At 55.8% G+C, this 19,377-nt stretch overlaps 6 protein-coding genes across 6 annotated transcripts; 2 read left to right on the forward strand and 4 right to left on the reverse strand.

Moving 5' to 3' along the window:
• Window positions 1–399: 399 nt before the first annotated feature.
• MFIFM68171_05078 (uncharacterized protein) lies at window positions 400–2,713 on the reverse strand (the record flags this gene model as incomplete). Its single annotated transcript, XM_071060498.1, has 2 exons — window positions 400–2,373; window positions 2,444–2,713. 2 exons carry the CDS (start codon window positions 2,711–2,713, stop codon window positions 400–402), a joined length of 2,244 nt encoding a protein of 747 aa, XP_070916599.1.
• An 833-nt stretch (window positions 2,714–3,546) lies between these two features.
• Window positions 3,547–5,192, forward strand: PSD1 (phosphatidylserine decarboxylase 1; the record flags this gene model as incomplete). The annotated part of the gene is made up of 2 exons (XM_071060499.1): window positions 3,547–3,908; window positions 3,962–5,192. The coding sequence occupies 2 exons, from the start codon at window positions 3,547–3,549 to the stop codon at window positions 5,190–5,192; spliced, it is 1,593 nt and encodes a 530-aa protein (XP_070916600.1).
• A 301-nt stretch (window positions 5,193–5,493) lies between these two features.
• FRM2 (type II nitroreductase) lies at window positions 5,494–6,252 on the reverse strand (the record flags this gene model as incomplete). The annotated part of the gene is made up of 2 exons (XM_071060500.1): window positions 5,494–5,755; window positions 5,879–6,252. The coding sequence occupies 2 exons, from the start codon at window positions 6,250–6,252 to the stop codon at window positions 5,494–5,496; spliced, it is 636 nt and encodes a 211-aa protein (XP_070916601.1).
• Window positions 6,253–7,535: 1,283 nt separating this feature from the next.
• MFIFM68171_05081 (uncharacterized protein) lies at window positions 7,536–9,386 on the reverse strand (the record flags this gene model as incomplete). Its single annotated transcript, XM_071060501.1, has 1 exon — window positions 7,536–9,386. One exon carries the CDS (start codon window positions 9,384–9,386, stop codon window positions 7,536–7,538), a length of 1,851 nt encoding a protein of 616 aa, XP_070916602.1.
• Window positions 9,387–12,783: 3,397 nt separating this feature from the next.
• Window positions 12,784–14,984, reverse strand: MFIFM68171_05082 (uncharacterized protein; the record flags this gene model as incomplete). Its single annotated transcript, XM_071060502.1, has 8 exons — window positions 12,784–13,102; window positions 13,153–13,310; window positions 13,371–13,411; window positions 13,469–13,759; window positions 13,825–13,983; window positions 14,040–14,186; window positions 14,256–14,825; window positions 14,888–14,984. 8 exons carry the CDS (start codon window positions 14,982–14,984, stop codon window positions 12,784–12,786), a joined length of 1,782 nt encoding a protein of 593 aa, XP_070916603.1.
• A 1,807-nt stretch (window positions 14,985–16,791) lies between these two features.
• MFIFM68171_05083 (uncharacterized protein) lies at window positions 16,792–18,978 on the forward strand (the record flags this gene model as incomplete). The annotated part of the gene is made up of 1 exon (XM_071060503.1): window positions 16,792–18,978. The coding sequence occupies one exon, from the start codon at window positions 16,792–16,794 to the stop codon at window positions 18,976–18,978; it is 2,187 nt and encodes a 728-aa protein (XP_070916604.1).
• Between the last annotated feature and the right edge of the window lie 399 nt (window positions 18,979–19,377).

A 19,377-nucleotide genomic window follows, 5' to 3' on the forward strand; every position in this document is an offset into this window, starting at 1 on the left:
CCATCTCTTCTCTCTATCACTCCCGGTCCGCAGCAGATGGCCAATTAGCTTCCCAGACATCATCAAAACCGACCACGGATGTAGATCTGTAGAAGGAAACAAACCAAGGTTTTCTGTGTAGTTCGCTCATCTTCACGGGACATTAACCAGAGAAGCCCTTGGGACGATGCCTGTTGTGGAGATGGAATAGGGAATTTCCCGCTTAAATCGTTTTTATGCATTGGTCTTCTGATATTTTTATCGCTTGAAGCGATCGAGATCCGTATGGCAGGCAGGTGGGTGTGAGACCCGTAACGCCCCACCTGCACTTGCCGCTAACTGAACGGCTTCTGGGGCAAAATCTGAACGTAAGAACTACGCCTTAGGCGTTTAATGCAACGTCCGCTCCGATATGCGAGTCTATGCCTCAACTAGCGGAGCCTGAGGTTGCGTATCCTGAGGCTGCTGCTGCTGCTCCACAACCCCACTACGCTCCGTGGCAGCCTCACCACCATCTTGATGTCCCTCCCGGTCTTCTTGGCTCTCAGAGGCCTCTCGAGCAGCTTGTTCAGCAGCGGTCCGGGCCTCATCGGCAGCCCGCCGTTCCGCTCTCTCCCGTGCCTCGAGCTGTTGTATATGCCTCTCGGCCACCCCGGGAGCAAAGCTCGCTAGAAATAGAATCCCGGCTCTCTCAATCCTCCTCAATTGGTCTGCTAACCAATTTCCATTCGCGGTTCTTCTCTGTGCGACCAGTCTAGCGGCTACTTGAGCAGGGTCCGGCTCCACCCCATCCCCACCGTTCTGGTTACGGCCTTCTTGCCGGTTCTGGTGTTGTTGTTCCTGCTGCTGCTGTCGTTGTTGCTGCTGTTGACGATCCGGGTCAGCAAAGGGAATCATCCCCTCCAACTGTTCCCTGACAGGATGGAAGGCATCGTTGACCATGCCAGTAAATAGGCCCGTGTTGATGGCAAATACGACGAGGAAGGCTAGCGCCAACGAGAGCCATCGCTCCCACGACGGGTTGCTGTATGAGAACCACCAGGCGAAGGCGACAAGGCGGATCAACAACCAGATGTGCGGCCACACTGCTGCTCCGAGAGCGGCGGCTCCCGGGTTGCCGGGATGGTTCAGCCGGGGCTCGGGCACCGGTCCCGCTGGAGCTGCTGCTGGTTGTTGGCGAACGGCCGGTGGCTGATCGTTGTGCGCCTGAGGTAGGGGTTGTTGCTGGGATACGGGTGGGGGCTGTTGCCGGGCTTCTGTCTGTGCTTGCCCCTGGCCCGGGGCATGAATCGCCACCCGCCCTGGCCCTGGTTGAGAGACGTGGATTTGAACTGGCGGCGCATACGGAAACAGTGGTCTGTAATGATTGGGCACCCAGGGTAGCGGGCGCGCTGCGGGAGTGGTGTAAATCTCTGAGGCGCTGTTGATTAGAAGGGCCCGAGGACCAGTTGGTGAATAGAGAATGTAAACATCCGGTTGGCCTTGGGATGGCTGTGTGTGTGACTGGGACTGCGGGTGTGTAACGCTGGGGAGAGTACCGCTTGCTTGGCTGGCTGGCCTAACTAAAGGATCGGGGGTAGCAGTTCGGCTAGCATTCCTCGACAGGCCCGGAAAAATGGGCGTGGTGACGCCGGGCGGAATGGGCTGTATGGGAGCGTTGAAGTGTAGATTGCCGAGGTCCGCTGCCATGTTTCCCGGTGGCACGCCTGATGCATTGCGTTGCATGGCGTTCGCAATGGTTTGAGAAGCACGAGTAGCATCAGCTCCGTGCATAATATTGCGGACATCTGCTGCTGAGAATGGCCTGTGGCCGACGGGATCTGAGGCCGGCCCGGCCGCCGGCGGGGGACGAGGAACAGCGGTGGACCGGGTAACAACCTCGTTCACTGTGATCCTAAAACTGTACTGCTGGCCATCCGGCCCTGTACCTTCGTGGATGACGGTTTGCGGCGGTTGTCTGGGTGGGGTGTTCCTCCCACCAGCATCTGCCAGCTGCTCCTGAGCGGGGTTTAGGACAACTTCCCGAGCAGCCTGTTGTCGAGCCAGCAGCTGCTGGAATTGCGCTTCGCGTTGCTGGAGCTGATTCATCCGCTGAAGTATATCCTGGTGTTGTTGGTGGTGTTGCGCGAGATGTGGGATGGCCTGTGACATTCCAATCGGCGTAGAGCCTGGTCGAGGCAGAGCGGCATTGGAAGCGCCAGGTTGCGCATTCCGGAACACATGCGGTTGGTGGAGATGATGATGGGCATGAGAATCTGGCCGCGGCAGGGCATTGCCCGGCGCCGAACTCTGGCTCGCCGTCGGGTTTGCATGAGCGGTGGAAGAAGCGGGGGTGGAGTGGTCGCCGGCATCTCTTACGACGAGATGTATCGTCTGTTGGTCGCTGGTCCGTATCTATCATACGATCAGTCAATACCCCATCCATCGCCGACATGTTCAATACTCGGAACCACGGGAAACCTACCGCCTCTTCACCAAGCACATCTTGCAGCGTGTCGGTGTCGCGTGCGAGGAGCCGACCCCGGTGTATCAACCTCTGGTTATCATCTGCCGGTCGCGATGCTAACGCGTCCCGAATCTTTGCCTTGAGCTGCCGCACCGTCGTGGTAGCCGGGATGTCGGAGAACCTCAAGCTCCCAATACCAACCGACGGCGACACTATCTGGAGGTTGACCACCAAGGGAGCATCCTCCTGCGAAGCTGGCTGCGAGGGTGTGGGGGGCTCTTCCGACATTGTACTCAGCTTTCGGGGTCTCTCGCGGATGCAGAAATACGTGCACCGGGGGTCCGATTCGGAGGGAACGATGAAAAGATTGAATTCGATCGGGTCGAGGCAATGGTGTTGTTTGTTGTCGGCGGTGCAGACGCTGTGGGATCGTCCTCATCAATCCATGGATCGTGGTTAAGAAGGCATGCTAGGCAACAGCTTGACTCATTCGCAGACGCGGAGCTCCCTTGCGAAAAACACGGATGGATTGAATTAGAGTGCCGAAAAGGTTTGGCGGAACGTTCGCTTCAACTGGGTCGACGTCGTTTATAATTATCAGCATGTCGCTTCAAGCCAGTTCTTTGATCAGCTCGCAACTTCCACGCTGGCATTATTCGCGAGGGATCACACGCGAAGTAGTGCCGTGTACAGGGACTTATGCTGAGGGGAGAATTCCAATGCTGTACGAAAAAAGCTGGGAGCGCCTCATGTATAACCGCTATATCAGCCATTTTCTGTGTGGACGCACAAAATTAACGGTCGATAAGTATCCACAACACTGCTGCTACAGAAGGTCCCCAGTCCCAGGAGCCTGGGCCCTGGCGGGCATCGCCGAACCATCACTGGCTGTCTCTCTCCCGTTTGGATATGCAAGCCTGCGTCATGAAGGTCACGGTTTGAGCAAACCTGTGCAGCTCTTGTTCCCCGCGTCCAATTCCGCTCGTTTATCTACGGCGTTTATCAACGCCTGCTAGAGCCTCTGCATTCTGCAGACGGGCTAATGATGCAGGTTCGTCACAAAAACACATGCCAATTCTCCCCCGATCGTTTGCAGGCAGAGTGGTTAAAGCGAAGAAAAAATGGCCTCCTTTCAGATTGGACCTGTTTCGACCTCAGTCGGGTTAGCTCGTTCGATAATCGGGCGGCGCTCGACGACCTGCGGCTGCCGACGTCTCTACAAGTCCTCTCGGCGAGCGCAACCGGCGCAGCGCGTCCTCGGCCGTCGATTCTTCTCCGAGCAGTCGCATAGGCCCAGGGCCTCCTCCAAGGTGCAGGACTCCAAGATCCGCTGGTATCCGATCCCCGTCGGTCTCGGCGTTGGGTTTCTGGGTCTGGTGCAATTCTACAAGGTCTATACCCGCGAGCAGGAAAAGCAAGCGGAGGATGGCGAGCTGGAAAAGCGACCGAAGAAGAGACCGCGGGTCCGACCTGATGGTCCCTGGTACGGGGTTAACTCTCCTCGATGTTCGAAAACTGGAGCTGACAGATACCCAGGCAGGTGCAAATCATGTCGACACTGCCATTGAAGGCCATGTCGCGGTTATGGGGCAAGTTCAACGAGCTGACCATCCCGTACTACCTCCGAAGCCCTGGCTTCCGCCTGTATTCGTTCTTGTTCGGTGTCAACCTGGACGAGGTTGAGGAGCCTGACCTCCGCAACTTCCCAAATCTGGCAGCCTTCTTCTACCGCACCCTGAAGCCGGGCGCACGTCCTTTGGACCCTAATCCCAATGCTCTCCTGTCCCCATCCGATGGACGAATCCTACAGTTCGGGCAGATCGAAGGCGGCGACATCGAACAAGTCAAGGGCATGACGTACACCATCGACGCGCTTCTCGGCCAAAACAGTCCAGCCCCTAGCACCTCTAGCAGCCAAATCTCTCTTGACAAATTAGCCAAACACCGCGAGCTCGAACTCGAAGGCGACGAGGAGCTCGTCCGAAGGGACGAGGAATTCGCCCGCGTCAACGGTATCTCGTACTCGCTCCCTGACCTGCTGTCGGGCGCCGGAAAGAAGAACAAGAGCGACAGCTCCAACCACCCGAAAGATGAGTCCGTCACGCCCAATGAAACCTCCGTCTCCGAAGTCCGTGCCGAACTCGCCCTCGGCGAGAAGCCCTGGTACGGTTACCTCACACCCGGAAGCCGCCACGCGCTCTACTACGCCGTCATCTACCTCGCCCCCGGTGACTACCACCGGTTCCACTCGCCCACCAACTGGGTCGTCGAGCGGCGGCGCCACTTTGCCGGCGAGCTGTACAGCGTGTCGCCTTACCTGCAGCGCACGCTACCCGGCCTATTCACGCTTAACGAGCGTGTCGTCCTCCTGGGCCGTTGGCGCTGGGGCTTCTTCAGCTACGTCCCCGTCGGCGCCACGAACGTCGGCTCCATCAAGATCAACTTCGATCGGGAACTAAGGACGAACAGTTTGACGACCGACACGGAGGCGGACAGGGCAGCAGACCAGGCGGCACAACGCGGGGAACCCTACCTAGGCTACGCCGAGGCGACGTACGAGCGTGCAAGTCCCGTGCTGAGAGGCCACGCACTCAGGCGAGGCGAGGAGATGGGCGGCTTCCAGCTTGGGAGCACGATTGTGCTCGTCTTCGAGGCGCCGGCTGCTGAGCACGACGGGAACGGGCGACACACTCGGGGCTGGTCGTGGAGCGTGGAGAAGGGGCAGAGGGTCAAGGTTGGGCAAGCGCTGGGGCATGTTGATCTGTGATCTACTGTTGTGCACCTATGCCTGTACTACCATGTACCAAAAGTGTACTTCTCGGGTAATGTTTAAAATGCACCGATACAGACAATTAACTTGTTCACCATGTTCACCATTTCGAGTAAAAACACAGGTCCTGCTGTGGGGGGGAAAAAAGAAAAAAGAAAAAGAGTTCTATGATTTTCTTGTTTTCACTATCATGATAGTCCGTATGATGTAACGAGGAATCTATGTAAGCAATGCTGAGACCAAGCCCAAACCGATTCAAACTCCCTGCAATGCTAGGCGCCATGCCTTATAACATCATTTATTTCGCCTCCTCCACACCAAAGACCTTGAACTTCTCCTCGATAGGATTGAACGTCTTCTCCGGAGCGTCGGCCGTCTTGCCGCCAAAGACGAGCTGCGCGCTGAGCTTCCAGGTGGTAGGCAGCTTCCACTGCTCGGCAACCTTTGCGTCAACCAGGGGGTTGTAGTGCTGGAGATTGGCGCCGAGACCGTCGGCCTCGAGCGCTGTCCAGACTGCAAATTGCAGCATAGCAGCGCTATGGGCCGACCAGACAGGGAACCTATAGTTTTGTAGCACGTCAGTAAAACTTTGGCCCAGGGGTTATCCCGACTCGGCATTCAAAGAGAAAAAAAAAAAAAAAGGGGGGGGGGGGGGTGGTTAATAAATAAATAACTACACCTACCGATCAGCGTAGGGCGCAAACTTGGCCTGCATACCCTCGACAACCGTCTGGTCCTCAAAGAAGAGCACCGTGCCAGCGCCACCCTTGAACATGGCCATCCGGTTACCCGTGTGCTCCCATTGCTCGGCAGGCACGATGGCTTTGAGCGTCTCGGTCGTGATGTCCCAGAACCTGTCGTGCTCAGCGCCGAACAGGACGACGACCCGGTTACTCTGCGAGTTGAAGCTGCTGGGCACGTGCTGCAGAGCCTCCTTGACGATCTCCTGGATCCGGGCTGGCGTGATGGTGAGCTCCTTGTTGAGCGGGTAGTGGGTGCGGCGGTTCTTGATCATGGAGAGGAAGTTGTCGGCAGACACTGGGGCTGTGGAGGCCATGGTTGTTACTGTTCTTCTCGTTCTGGGAATTGAGGGGCAAAGACGATACCGGGCAGGGGCGGTTTGAGTTGCGGTTGAGAATGCGCGCAGGGAGCTTCTGAATAGTTTCTGCATGTAGTTATATGGGAGAATCCGCCGTATTGTTTTGGATGCGTAGGTAGGGAACCAGACTGGGAAGCGGCGGGAAGGCAGGTATATATATATATATATATATATATATTCATGATTTTTTTACTTCAAGTGCTCCCTTGGCATATTTCAACTTTCGAGCCAAACGGGGTTCCGCGCGGTAGACAGTAATTACACAGCGGCGACGGAGTCGTAGAATCGCCCAGCACGATTCCATGACCCACTCCGTCTGTAACCCTGGCCCGGCCGCGCGCGAGACCGATTGGGAAACAGTGCGTTTTGTAAGTGTATATGTAAGCAGGCTCACTGTCGGCGTCAACGAAGAATAATGCGATTGTCCAATGGCCATGCGGCGAGTGTCTGCATAAGGGAATGGGTCTCCCATTATGTTGTGTTAGTAACATCACAAGATGCTTACAAGATCTGAAAGCGATCATCTGACCCATGCTCAGTTCCCCACATGTCAAAGCGCGCTCTTTCAGCCCGCGCTCGGCATTCTTTTGTACTGCCGAGGGCATTGGCTTCCTCCGGCAATGGTCCCTCAGCGACTCGCCGGAGTTGTGCGTGGCTTCTCGTACGAGGGCGAGTGTTGAAGCCTCGGGTCTTCTTGATTGTGATTATAAATGCAGCCGAGAAAAAAAAAAAAAAAAAAAAGGGATTCTGACGTCACTTTATCCCTGCCAAGCATGCCCGATCTACGCTTCACGTAGTTAGTCTCCCTCTCTCACAATTGTACCTCAAATACTACACGTAGACCGGCCGAACGAGCCCGTCTTTGTAGAATGAGCAATCAAGACATGTCCATTTCTGATAATATCACTTCCAGTTACATGTTCTCCCGACAAACATACACATGCGATAGTTCAACCCATGAACAAACATGTCCAAAATATACAGATAATGGATGAACTTGGTGTCTGATGCGAACCGATGTAAAGCTCGATCTTAGGTAAATTTCCACCCGTCTGTAGGACTGCCCCATGACCTGTCTCCTGTAGTACCCGGCCCGAGCCACGATATAGAATCAGATATGCCCATGTTCGCCTGGAATGCATGCGCCCAAACGCCTTGTTCTAGCTTTTTGTCTTGCCAGTAGACTGCTTATTATTCCCAAGAGAAAAAAGCGTTGCTGCCCCCCTCAAGACTGGTCCTAACTACCAAGTCTCAGCAATGTACTGCCCGGCCTCCTTTTTCAGGTTCCAAAACTGCTGGGCCTCGTCGCGCTGAAGGTTGCCCTTCTCCATGGCCACTTCGACGAGCGCCTTCTCAACGCCCTCACCCATACCCTTGGTGCTACCGCACACAAACACACGGCCGTCGACGGCGTTGATGATGTACCAGACCAGATCTGACTGGGCTTTGACCTCTTCTTGCACGTACCGGCCCTCGCCACGACGGCTTTGGACGACCCTCTTCACCTCGTCTTCATGCACGCCCCACTCGCCGCTGTACAGTTCGTCAACCAGTGAGTCACGGATGCCCTGAAGCACCCAGACCTTGTTGGCGCAGTTGGCCGTCTTGAGGCGGCGCTGCACGAAACCCCGGAAAGGGGCGATGCCGACACCGGCCCCGATCAGCAGCATAGGGCCGTCCGACACAAACTGCTTAGCAAGAGGATTGGCCATCAGGCCCTTAAACATGGGAATGTAGAATTCCGGGTCCTTCTCGCCCCGCTCCTGAGCCTCGAGAAACTTGAGCGCCTGCCGCTGGAAGAAGCCCGAGCCGACGCCGCCCCGAGATCCCGAGCGCCAGTCAGCCGTCGTGTGCACGGTAACTGCAATCTCGATCAACCGGTGTCGCTTGCCATCACGTGTCAGGAACGACTCGTGGGGGTCGTTTGACAACGAGTAGAAGCGGGGCATCAGGGGCTGCAGAACCGATAGGAGAAGGTCCAGCGGCGGCTTGGCGCTCGGGAAGGCATGCAGCAGCTGGGCCAAGGACACGTGCGGGCCGGTCCGGAAGTCGCAAAACACACCCTGACCCTCTGCCGAGCAGAGATACAACAGCACCTTGCGCTCATTCTCGTCGGTCGCGTGTTCGGCCAAGACCCGGAGAAGCTGCTTTGTTGGCGGGTACGACTGGATATCAGAACACCAGGTTAACAGGTCTCGGCGAGTTGTGACAAGCTCGCGCGCCTGATCGTCACCCCAGACGGTGGGCCATCGACCTTTGGTCGTCCGGAGCAGCACAGGCTTGTCACGCAGAAAACGAGGTACGAGCAGGAGGTCGAGCACCTCTTCGACCATCGACGCCTCGTTGGGCGCCGAGACACCAATTGCACCTCCAACCTTGAAATCGACATCCTCGCCCTCGGGATAGTTCGTGACGTCAAGATCAAAGTGGAATGTCCGCTTCTCGGCACCCGGTCGCGTCAGCTCGCGCGTGTTGTGAATGCGTGCAGGGAAGACATGGTGTGGTGGATGCGGCTGAACAAACGAAGGTGGCTGTATCCGTGTGTCGAGATCCTCAAGGCGGAGACTATGCAACGTCTTTTCGACGTCGGCCGCTAGCGAGGATGTGTTGCCATCTGCATCCAGCGAGGCTCCCGGTTCGGTAGGGGACGGTACGCTGGATGGCCGCCGGAGCGGCTGCAGGAAAGCCGTTTGCTCGGGTAAATCGCATACGCCGTTCAATGTGGTAGGCACTTGATCAATTTTGAGCAGCAGGGACCGGTATGCGTCGTTGTTGGGGAGCGCAATGCTCTCAAACTCGACGCCCTCCTTCTTGGGCCCGAGACCGAGGCAGCAGCCACCTCCGCAGCACCGCCTAATCAATTGAGTCGTGGTCTCGCCGGTAATGCGCTGCACATCAGCCGGGCTCTGGGCAACCAGCCGTGTCGATGCACGTCGGCGACGTGGCTCGGGATTTTGCGGCTCTTCTAGTTCGTGCTCATCAGACGATTCGGAATATGTAAGCGAAGGAGCGGCCGATGGACCCGGGCGAGGTTCCTCGGGGATGCTCGCAGCCGAATGTTCGGCGAGAAGAAGGTCAATTTGCGTGGCCATCGTGTCGAATTCCCCAGGGGGGTTGTTGGGTTTGGGTTGGCGAGGACTTGAGGTGACGATGGTGCGAAGCGGAGTGGTGATGAAGAAACGGCGTGGGCAGCACGTCAAAGGACCGGCAGCATGACCCAAAAATTCCAGGAAAATCAAGGCCTGATCTCAGTACGATTGTGGGTTAATATCTGGTGATAACGAGAAAAGTCCGGCCAGGCCTTGTTCGCTTCAGGATTGCGCCCAGTAGGTCACGAAAACCGCGCGTATGAAGAACAAGGGGCAAAAAAAAGGAACGGCTGCCCGGACGGGAGATTGGTGATGTTTAACTAGTAAAGCACTTGTCATTGCGCAGCAGACCCATGGCCTTGGGCAATTGTTGAGCGTAAAGATTAGGCGCAAGAGCGTTCTGGGTCCAAGTGGAGCATCAGACACAGTGCGAAAGGATCCGAGTTCTTCTGTCCTCTTTCGGCACCCGTTAGCGGGCTTCCTCCGGTCAGCCATTTCCTTCCACAGCCCCTTGAGGATTGTCGTCGGGCTCCTGTCTAGGGCTTGTGAAAAACCAAACTCAATCGAATACCCACGCCCTGTCGAATTCAAGATGCTAAGGCACCATAGCTTTTATGCGCGTAACCAGCCTTGTGGTTCAGCTCGGGAGCATTGTCTTTCCTCGGCATGTGTCACCCGGATAGTGCTCTGCAATTTCCTAACCTCGATCACTCTCGCTATCGTTGCCTCGCGACTGCCCAAAGTTGTGGAATGGGTGAGACCTCAGGTCAATCCAATCTTACATCATGTCATCAACAGCTGATGGGCACACTATCAGCACTCTCATTGACCGTGCAGTACCGCTTACAGCACTCTTTGGGCGCGGGCGCAATTCATACTACTGTACACCGGGTTCTGGGAAGAGGGAGCTCGCCACCCTTTTCCATAGCCAAGCCTCGGCCTGCCGGCGCCAAGGCCGCGAGCCTGGAGGCTGGGGCAGACAGATAGCAAGGGAACAAATGGTTCCAGCGGACGTGTTTCAGCCTCGGGGGGCAACAAGGCGCGTCGAGTTGTCGAGTATCTGGCTTCTTCGTGTCACCTAGCACTCTCCGAGCTCGGCATGCACCCTAACTTTGCAAGCCAGATGCGGAAAGCACAGTATATAGCCCCAAAGAGGACACGGTATGACGCCGGGATATCTAATCAATCAAAAATCATCAAACTGACTCGCCCCACCCAAACTTTTATTCCGCGAATTTTCTATCAGATCGATGCGATTAGATCATCTGATAACCCGAATTGTGTTCGGGGGCCGTGAACCCCCTGTCACCGCTGCGTCCGGGTCCTATCGAGAAGAAGAGATTAGGAGAACGGCATGTGGATCCGGAGTTCTGTCTCTCCGCGGGGATAAAGAGCCGTGTTGATAGAGCACGGCGAAAGGTTTCCCGTGGCTTGGGCTACCCAACACTCCCAGCCAACCCTAAGTCGGGCTCTCGAGTCAAAGTTGGAAACACCCTTCCCGTTTTGAAACTTATATCGCTGATAGATACAGCTCTTATCTATCCTAACGAGCTGACATTCCGATTTTGTCAGCCACAGCCCACCAAGCGATATCCCCCGCGGATGCGGGATTTTCCTCGGAAGCGGCTTTGCCCAAGAAATCTTGTGCAATTCCGTATTTATGTTGCACAATCGCTGCCACTTGGCGCGCAATATCCACGTCTCGTACTTTAACAGCGAAAAGTTGGCGTGAATGACAACTTCAGCGCGCATCAATCTCGGCTTTGCCCCTTCGCTTGGACTCGGGCTGTATTTGAGGATGGCTCTCATTACGCAGTACGCCCCAGAGTGAATCCCAGTCCGGTCCGGCGGGATGGTTGTATGGAAAAAGCATGAGGTATGCAGATACGCAAATGATGATAACCCTCCAATGGTCCTCTCACCACCCTCTCCCACCTTCATTCTTCAACCGAGCAGAAGTCGACGGGGTTATTATGACTTCCCCCAAAGATCGGAAACCAATGATCGAAAACCCACCTCGCATCCTCCCTCTTGCATATATAAGACCGCCGTAGTTGAATTGTAATCGACCCACACAACGACACGAACCTCGGACTTCCCGTGTCGGCTTCAGAACTCTAGGTTCAGTGCGTTCTCGCCCTGTACAACTACGAACCCTCACCGAGGGGGGGAATACAGGGCCGGATCTCGAGGTCAGAAGAGGGAAGCTAACCATCACATTGCGGAGACAATCCATGATATAATCCTGCAACTGGCAGAAATCTTCATACGTTCACTCCTAATTGCCTATGACCCTTGCCTTGGATAACCGGGTGCGGATTCGGGGAGAGAAGAGTTAAACAGGAGCGACGGTTCGAAGATCCGAACTTCCCATCAGATGCCCACGGCCCCTTGCATTGACTCTTTGTATGTGAAAGCAGTAGTCCGACCTGTGGCCACTCATCGGCGCGAACCAGCGCGTCAGTAAGCTCAGTTAAGCGGTGTACGAGCGATGCACTCGCATCTCCGTGGCCGTGCGCACCGTGCTGAACCGTAGTTTCCTGCCAAATCGAGGAGTTAGGGCCGTAGAAAGGGGGGTAAGCGAACAACACGACAACCAAACAGCCTCCATAGAGAAGGCACTGCTCGCGCACAGAATATTGCCGTTTCCGCCTGCAATAAAAGATAAGTGTCAAATAGGCGCATCAAGAGTACGATGCTCATCTCTTCCCTCACTCCCCGTCTCCGCTGTCACCGATGCCAAGTGTGACAGCAAACTCCTTATCCCGTATCAAGAGAGATTCGTGATCTGTCATTCTGCCTGCTGTCATGTTTTTGCATATGTCCATACATGCTAGTCCTTAGGAGACTGCCAATCCAAGTAAAGAGCATGAAATATCCTAGCGTCAGTCATGGGAGATAGAAACCTCATACTGTCATCGACCTCATAACGTCGTTCGTATCGGAGATGAGATCGGGAAAATTGAATGGCGAAAAGACAATGGCGAAAGAAAAAAGATGGGAAGGCGAAGAAAAAGGGGTGAAAGAGATCAGCGTGCGATGAGCTTCAAACAGATAAAAACGATACGCAACATGCCACAAAGTGAGACCAAGTCCATGACAAACCATCACCCCCTCGAGACTTTCCCAATCAACATACAACGAAAGATCCGAAAACTCTGCATCCATGCCCCACAGCAACGTGAAAAAAGCCCCAGTGGTGAAGCCCCCAGTTGCAGAGGGAGCCGTCCCCAAGCCAATATATCAACGTAGACAATTTTCTGAGAACACCAGCTAGTCTTCAGCCGATGCCGGGCAATGGCCCTCGTATGCCCTGTGAGCGTCCCAGGACACTAATAAACGTTGGGTTTCATTCTGGAAGACCAGATGAGGATAGCCGACCCCAAGTGGGATGGGGGACCTAGTGGTGCCTTCTCTTTCTGAACCAACACTCCTCGACAGCTGGGCTGACGATTTGGTCAAAATCTTCGCGGACGATGCGGCCAATGAAGAAGACTCTAAAGTTGTGCTCGACAGTGGTGAGTTTTGCGTAGTTGACCCGAGATTCCTTGTCGAGCTTTTCGCTCTTTTCATAGAGCTCAACTCGCACAGGATAAAATCCCAGTTTGGGCTCTCCTTCGACCATTCGAGGTTTCTTCCCAACTTGGTATACAATCCCGTGCTTCGCGGGCTTGACCCCTTTCTTGGTGCAGGCCTTGTGTTCGTACGTCAAGATCGGCCTGGCCCATGTCAGTAAGACCTCGGGCGGCGAGCCAAACGAGCCACTCACACGCAAGTACAATGTCCTTCGTCATTTGCAACCACAATAAAGCGTCGGAACCCTTGGTAGAATTGCTTGCCATTTACTTGCATTCCCACCCAGTTGGTTATGATTTCGCTCCTAGGGGGTCCAGCGCCAAGAGGTTCACACCACAGGATCTTGAACACCTGACAGTCGCAGAAGAGTTAGGAACGCAAGACTGGAGGAAGGATGGACTTTGTGCTTACCTCGCCAGGCCGGAACATGCTAGAATGCGCGACAGCATAACCTAGACAGACACCTTAGAATACCGCGCCCGCGCAAGTGACCGGCTGCGGGCACTTACCGTCATGCATCTCTAAGTCTCGGGTCGATCCAAGTCTCGCAGAGACGTTATCCAAAGGTTGGTATTCCTCGGTTACCTCAGCTACTGCCCGAGCCGACGCTTTCGGTGTTTGGCGGCCGCTACCAATCTCGTAAGGAGTGTACGAGTAGCCATGGGCTGCCGATATCGAAGAGGGATTCCCCGGGTGGTAAGGACCAGTGGGCGCACCTGTTAGATAGGGATCGGACTGGGAGACCGCAGCCTCGAGCTGCCCGCTGTCTTCGGTTGGAGAGAGAGGATCTTCGGAACTCGCTAGGGACCGGTTAGCAGGGCTGGACATAGTGGCCGCGGAGAGGCACGTAAGGCAAAACGCATACCGAAAGCCGTAGATGTATATTCGGAGCCTTGCTCCTCCGTCGATTGATCGTCGGGAGTGAATTCTGAAAGTCTCGATTGCCGACCACGAGTACGGAAGTGATGCGCATACTGGTCACGCTCTTCGAACTCCTCGTCGACGTTGTGACGGGCTGATGAGCCTGCCGATCCGGTCAGCAGCTGTGCATCGGAGAGAGAGAAGACCGGGAGTCCATACCCTGGTTATCATAATGATGATTGTCACTGGGACTCTCTGTGACGCCAGGTTCGTAGGCAGATCCATGCGACGAGGCTCCGTATGCCTGTCCGGGGTATGTGTCGGAATCTATATAGGTATGGCCGGATGCAGGCGGATAGTTGGTTCCTAGCACAGTGAGAGTGACGGTGTCAGCAGCTGAGGTATTAGTGAGGGATAAGACAGGGGTGTTTATACCTTGGTTATCATAAAGATGGTTGTCGCTGGGGTTTTCTGAGAAACCACACCCATATGCTTGTCCCATATACCTTTCGTGATCTAGGGGACTATGATCGGGCGCGGGTGCTGACGTATACTCAGGTCCCGACGCAGCGCCAGGCTTCCGATAGAATGGGTCGTGATGGGCTTGGTCGGCAGCAGAATTCTCGGGTTTGGCATCGGGATGGCCCCTTGCCGGCTTGGGCCGGTGCTTTCTGGATGAAGGTGCCTTGTCCCTAGGCATCTCCCGGTAGGCCCTTTGCTTGGGTTTCACATGCGGATCTTTCGCCTTTCCTTTGCCCTTGGGGGGCGCGCCGTACGCGGCACTCGAACCAGTAGAGGGTGTCGGCTGATATACGGCTGACGAAGGGAAGGTTGCGCCGGTTTGGTCTTCAGCCCGGTGAGTATAATCTTCTTCTTGGGTATAATGCGTCCCCTGGCCGCTCAGGTTAATGTTGGAAAAGGTATCAGCAATATCCTCGACATCGCCACCACGGGGCGACGATTGCTCAGCGGTGTTAGGGCCCAAGTAGCCATAATCGACGTTGCCTAGGAGACATGGTGCTGAGTTATAGAACGAGAGGCGCGAGAGTTCCGAACTAGGTGCATACCTTGGTCGTCCTGTCCCGTTCTCCAATACCCGTCCTGAGCCGGGTCCCCACTCCATTCGCTCCATTCGCTCCATCGTTCTTGTCTACTGTGATCCATGGCGATGTATCATTTTGATCTGAAGAGTCTAGCTCGTGGAGGAGCAACGGCGGCTGCGATCAGCCGACTAGTGGGACGGTCCTAAACCGCGTAGCTAGAGCGGTCACACGGGCTGCTGCAACCTCAAGAAGACGCGAGCGAAGTCGGAAACGGTTTCTTTATGGAGGCCCTTGGGGGTTCGCAGAGCCGCACTACCACCAAGCAACCAGCAACCGCTGGCCCACTGACAGACGCAGCGAGGGGATCTCGACTTGCGGCTGCTACTGCTGCAGCAGCTGCTGCTGGATGGCTCTGCTGGGATATATTAAATGCAGCTATAATTGGCGGGGAGGAAGCTCGTGACACACGGCGCGGTTGCTCATTCGCGCCGCCTACCGAAATGTCGTCGCCGGCTGAATGCTCTTGGCCGCAAGTACGACAATGTACTGCAGTCTTTGGACTCTGTGGCGGGAGAAGCTTGTCGGAATTTTGAAGGAGGGGTCTTCTCTGCCGACACTGCGTGGCATACAGCATCAGCATGCAGACTCAGTGGAACCGGCCGGAAACTGGACAACTCGCGAGCTAGCGTGCATCTGTCCTTCGGCACGGTGGCTGCCTGTGGTGTTCTTATCTTCTGCGCAAGCGGCCAATGTCGACAAGGCCCGAGGCAACCCATAGGCCGACAGTTGGCAGACGCGGCTCCAAGCCCTTGTTCGTGGGGTGACACCTCAGGCCCCAACACAGCCCATGCCGCAGTAGAGTGCAGGACGGGTGCTGTGATTCAGGCCGCGATACAGCAAGGGTGCTGGCTGCCCCGCCATGTTGGGACGGCCACGCGAAAATACACTTCCCGTAAGCAGACAAGCGCATGCACGCCTGCCACACCAGATGCTCGGGGCTTGTGGGGAATGGTGGGCCAAACTTGACATGGGAAGAAGGCGGGGCGGGGAGCAAAGCCGTGCCAGGTAATGAGAGCGGAGACGCCGGATTCCAGCCCTGGCTCATGTCCACCCACACCATGTGCAGGGATCAGAGAACCCAAACCCGAGTGTAATGACTAAATATCATCGCATCAAGAAGCCGGCGCGCCGAAGTGACTCGGTACGCGACCCAAGTCTGCATCCCGAATTCTTTGTCCATAATATGAGGATAGTCGCCAATAACGGCAGCCAGCTCACTTGCCCTTCGTAGCAAGACAGCCGAGGCAGCTGTGGCAGGCATTTATTTTGCAAGGAACGGCAGGTACGGAACTACCTGGGCGCTGTACTGTACAGTACTGTATGTACAGTACAGTACCTATGCCGTTAATGGCCCAGCGGCTAGCGTATTGGCATACCGAAGCGAGACAGCTACATAGTTTTCAATGTCATTTCCTCCGCGACTGCTCGTCGCTTCATCCCAAACCCAAAGTTCCAGAACAAGCAGAGCAGGGAATAGCTTTGGAACCATTAGACGCACTACCACGACGATAGCCTCATAAATTGCACCTCTCCCAATCCTAAATCCGAGGTCCCAGCGCTCGGTTATATTTAAAGCAGATACCGTAGCTTAACTGAAACCCCCCCCCCCCCCCCCCCCCCAAAAAAGAGCCGGAACCTGGCAATCCCCGCCCTGCCCCAAACGAGGCATCGAGGCACCGAGGCACCGAGGCACAGAGACACCAACGGACTGCACAGTTTGCGCCCGGAAGGTGATCAACGTACGGGTGCTCAAGTCTTAACTGACGGTTTCGCATGCGCATTTGCGGCCTCGTTCAACCTCGCGCAGCACTCGATGGCATGGGTCGTCGGGGAAGCTGCTCGAGAGCGGACGCGTTGCTTCGACCCAAATGGCGCCAGCGACCATCACAAAGCTCTTCGCCTCTTCTCCACGCACTTCCAACTATACGAACGGGTCAGATAATGATCACACCGCGAGCTTGACTCCAACACGGGGAGTCGCGAGACCGGCCTTCCCGGCCGCCATCGACCAAATCGACGTGCCTCAGCCCAAGATTACTGTTTCCCAAGATGCTCCTGTCAAACACCCAGTGATACCGTCATTTCTGGTTAACCGCGCACCCGACGTGCCGAGTTTGAGCCATACGACAGACCGGCCGTTCAGCCGTGACGATACTGTGGATTCGACCATCTTATCCAAATCAAACTCGGCTCCCTGGTCTGATGAGGATTCTGACAGCAGTTCGGAAGTCGACGACTTAGCGCAAGCAGTTCCACCGAGGCGTCTCTTTCCTCCGCCTCCGCAGCCGTTGCCCCTCCCCGGCACGGCGAAGTTTCGTCCACCGACATCATGGTACCCGCCTTTTGGGCATGGCGGCGGACGTTCACCCGCTCAGCTTTCTCGAGACGTTCCCTCGACAGCTTCCGAATCCGAATCCGAGTCAGAGTACTCGGACGGTGAAACGAGGAGCCTCTCTCACGGCAGTGGACACAGCGAGCTCGAGGAACTGATTGAGACCAAGCGACGCAGCATCTGGCTATTGAGACATAACATGGCTGGGAAGCGAGGGGAGTTACGAGAGCTCAGACGTCGGAAAGACGACATAGACAATGCCTTTATGCAGACCTTTAGGCCTTACTTGGCGTCAAAGACGCACATTGTCGTTGTCCCCACTGATCTTCTGGGAGAGCGATTTGGCGAGATGCAGAGCATCCGGGACGAATATTATACGGCTGAATCTGCTTACGAAGCCATGGAACTAGAGCTAGACAAGGAGGAGCTGGCACTCGAAATCCTTGAGGCAGACATGGCCCGTGTCAGCCACGGCCAGGTGAACGCGCGCTCACCACGACCATTCCCGACTCGTCCCCCGACGTTGAAAATCAATGGACAAGTCGACGCCAAGCCAAACGACGGTCCCCGTGGGCAGGATGACTCTGGGCCACCGTCTCCAGTTTCCCTCCTGGGCATATCTGGGGAGCTCCAGGAGGATATCCACCCCTTGTATCAGGAGTTGCTGGAAGCGGCAGGGGATCGTCAGCTCGCCGAGGAATACTGCGAAGACATCGAGATCCATCACGAAAAGATACTGTACGATCTCGAACTGGAACTCCACCGGAAGCGGGTGCGCAACAACCAGGGCAACTTGATTAGCGAAGAGGACCTGAGATCTCTGAGATCATCACTAACCAAAGTACCCACCGACGCAGCAGAATTCGAGGCCCGCTTCGGAATTCCCATTAGCGATGATGACCTGGAATTTCTTAGGGATTATGAACTCGTAGAAAAGCAGGCGCGGCAGGAGCTGGACGAGGCCTCGCAAACCCTCAACCGGTTGAGAGAGCTGTGCATCAAAAAGGGCGTTATGCGCAAGCACGCATCCTACCATGAAGAGCTGGCAATCTTCTCGGGCAGCAACTGGACGCCAATGCCCGCAGACGGGAACATTGCCATCGAGTCGGCGCCTAGGCCGGCCGCCGGCGGGCTTGCCCACCCGCGGTTCCCCATCCTGCTTTCCAACCCTTCGCACGTCCTGGACCTGCTCTCGCCGATCGCAGCCCTCGAGCGAGCCCTGAAGCTCCCCAAGGACGACCCCATGAGCGCGCAGCGGAGGGCCGAGTGCATGAAGGAGCTGGGCATCAGCACGCTCATGAAGAAGACGGAGAACACGCCCGACTACATCAACCAGTGGCTCATCCACCGGCTGCGCACGTCGCCCATGGAGGCCGAGCTCATGCTGGCCGTGTGCGAGTCGGTCTTCAAGGTGGTCAACCTGCGCCGCTGGCAGGAGGAGGTACTCTACTACTGGCGTCTGGACGACGCGGCCAAGCTGTCGCCCCTCGTCTTCCAGGGTGCCCAGACCCCCAGGGACGACGACGGCGGCGAGCTCGGGTTGGGGTTTGGGTTTGGCTTGGAGGAGGGGGCGAGCCGGTCGCAACTCAACTCCGTCATCGAGGAGTCGACAAGGGTAAAGAGCGACGACCCAGCCGAGGTAGCCGCCGCCGCCGCTGCCGCCGCTAGTCCACTGCGGGAAATGGGGGTTGTAGGCACGCGGTCGGTGAAGAGCATGGGTTGATGTTGGTCGAATTTGGGTGATTGCCAGGAGCTTGGGCGCGTCTACGGTGGGGGAGCTCTGGAGCTTCCCACATTGCTACATATACATTCTGTTTGCTTCCTCTATTATTGTTTTTGTCTCCATACCCTTCAACCGGCAGAATCCGTCAAACTAGCGACCGCATTATGGGAATTGCATAAGCGGTTTTTTCTCTCTTATTATTTCTTATTTCCCCTTGGTATTTTCAGCAAGGTCTTTTGGGTTGTTTTCTTGGGACATGGGCAGGACATAAAAGCAGTGATATCCAGAGTTGGCACGGGCATATGTTGGGATGTTTTGTCTATGAAGGTGTTTGTTCGGTTGGGTTCTCTTGGCTTCTCGGGGGCTTACCTGGTACATGTTCCGTGCGCATTTTGACAG

The sequence above is a fragment of the Madurella fahalii genome (genome assembly GCF_045866475.1).
Source record: "Madurella fahalii IFM 68171 DNA, scaffold_2, whole genome shotgun sequence".
In the NCBI taxonomy this organism is placed as follows: Eukaryota; Fungi; Ascomycota; class Sordariomycetes; order Sordariales; genus Madurella; species Madurella fahalii.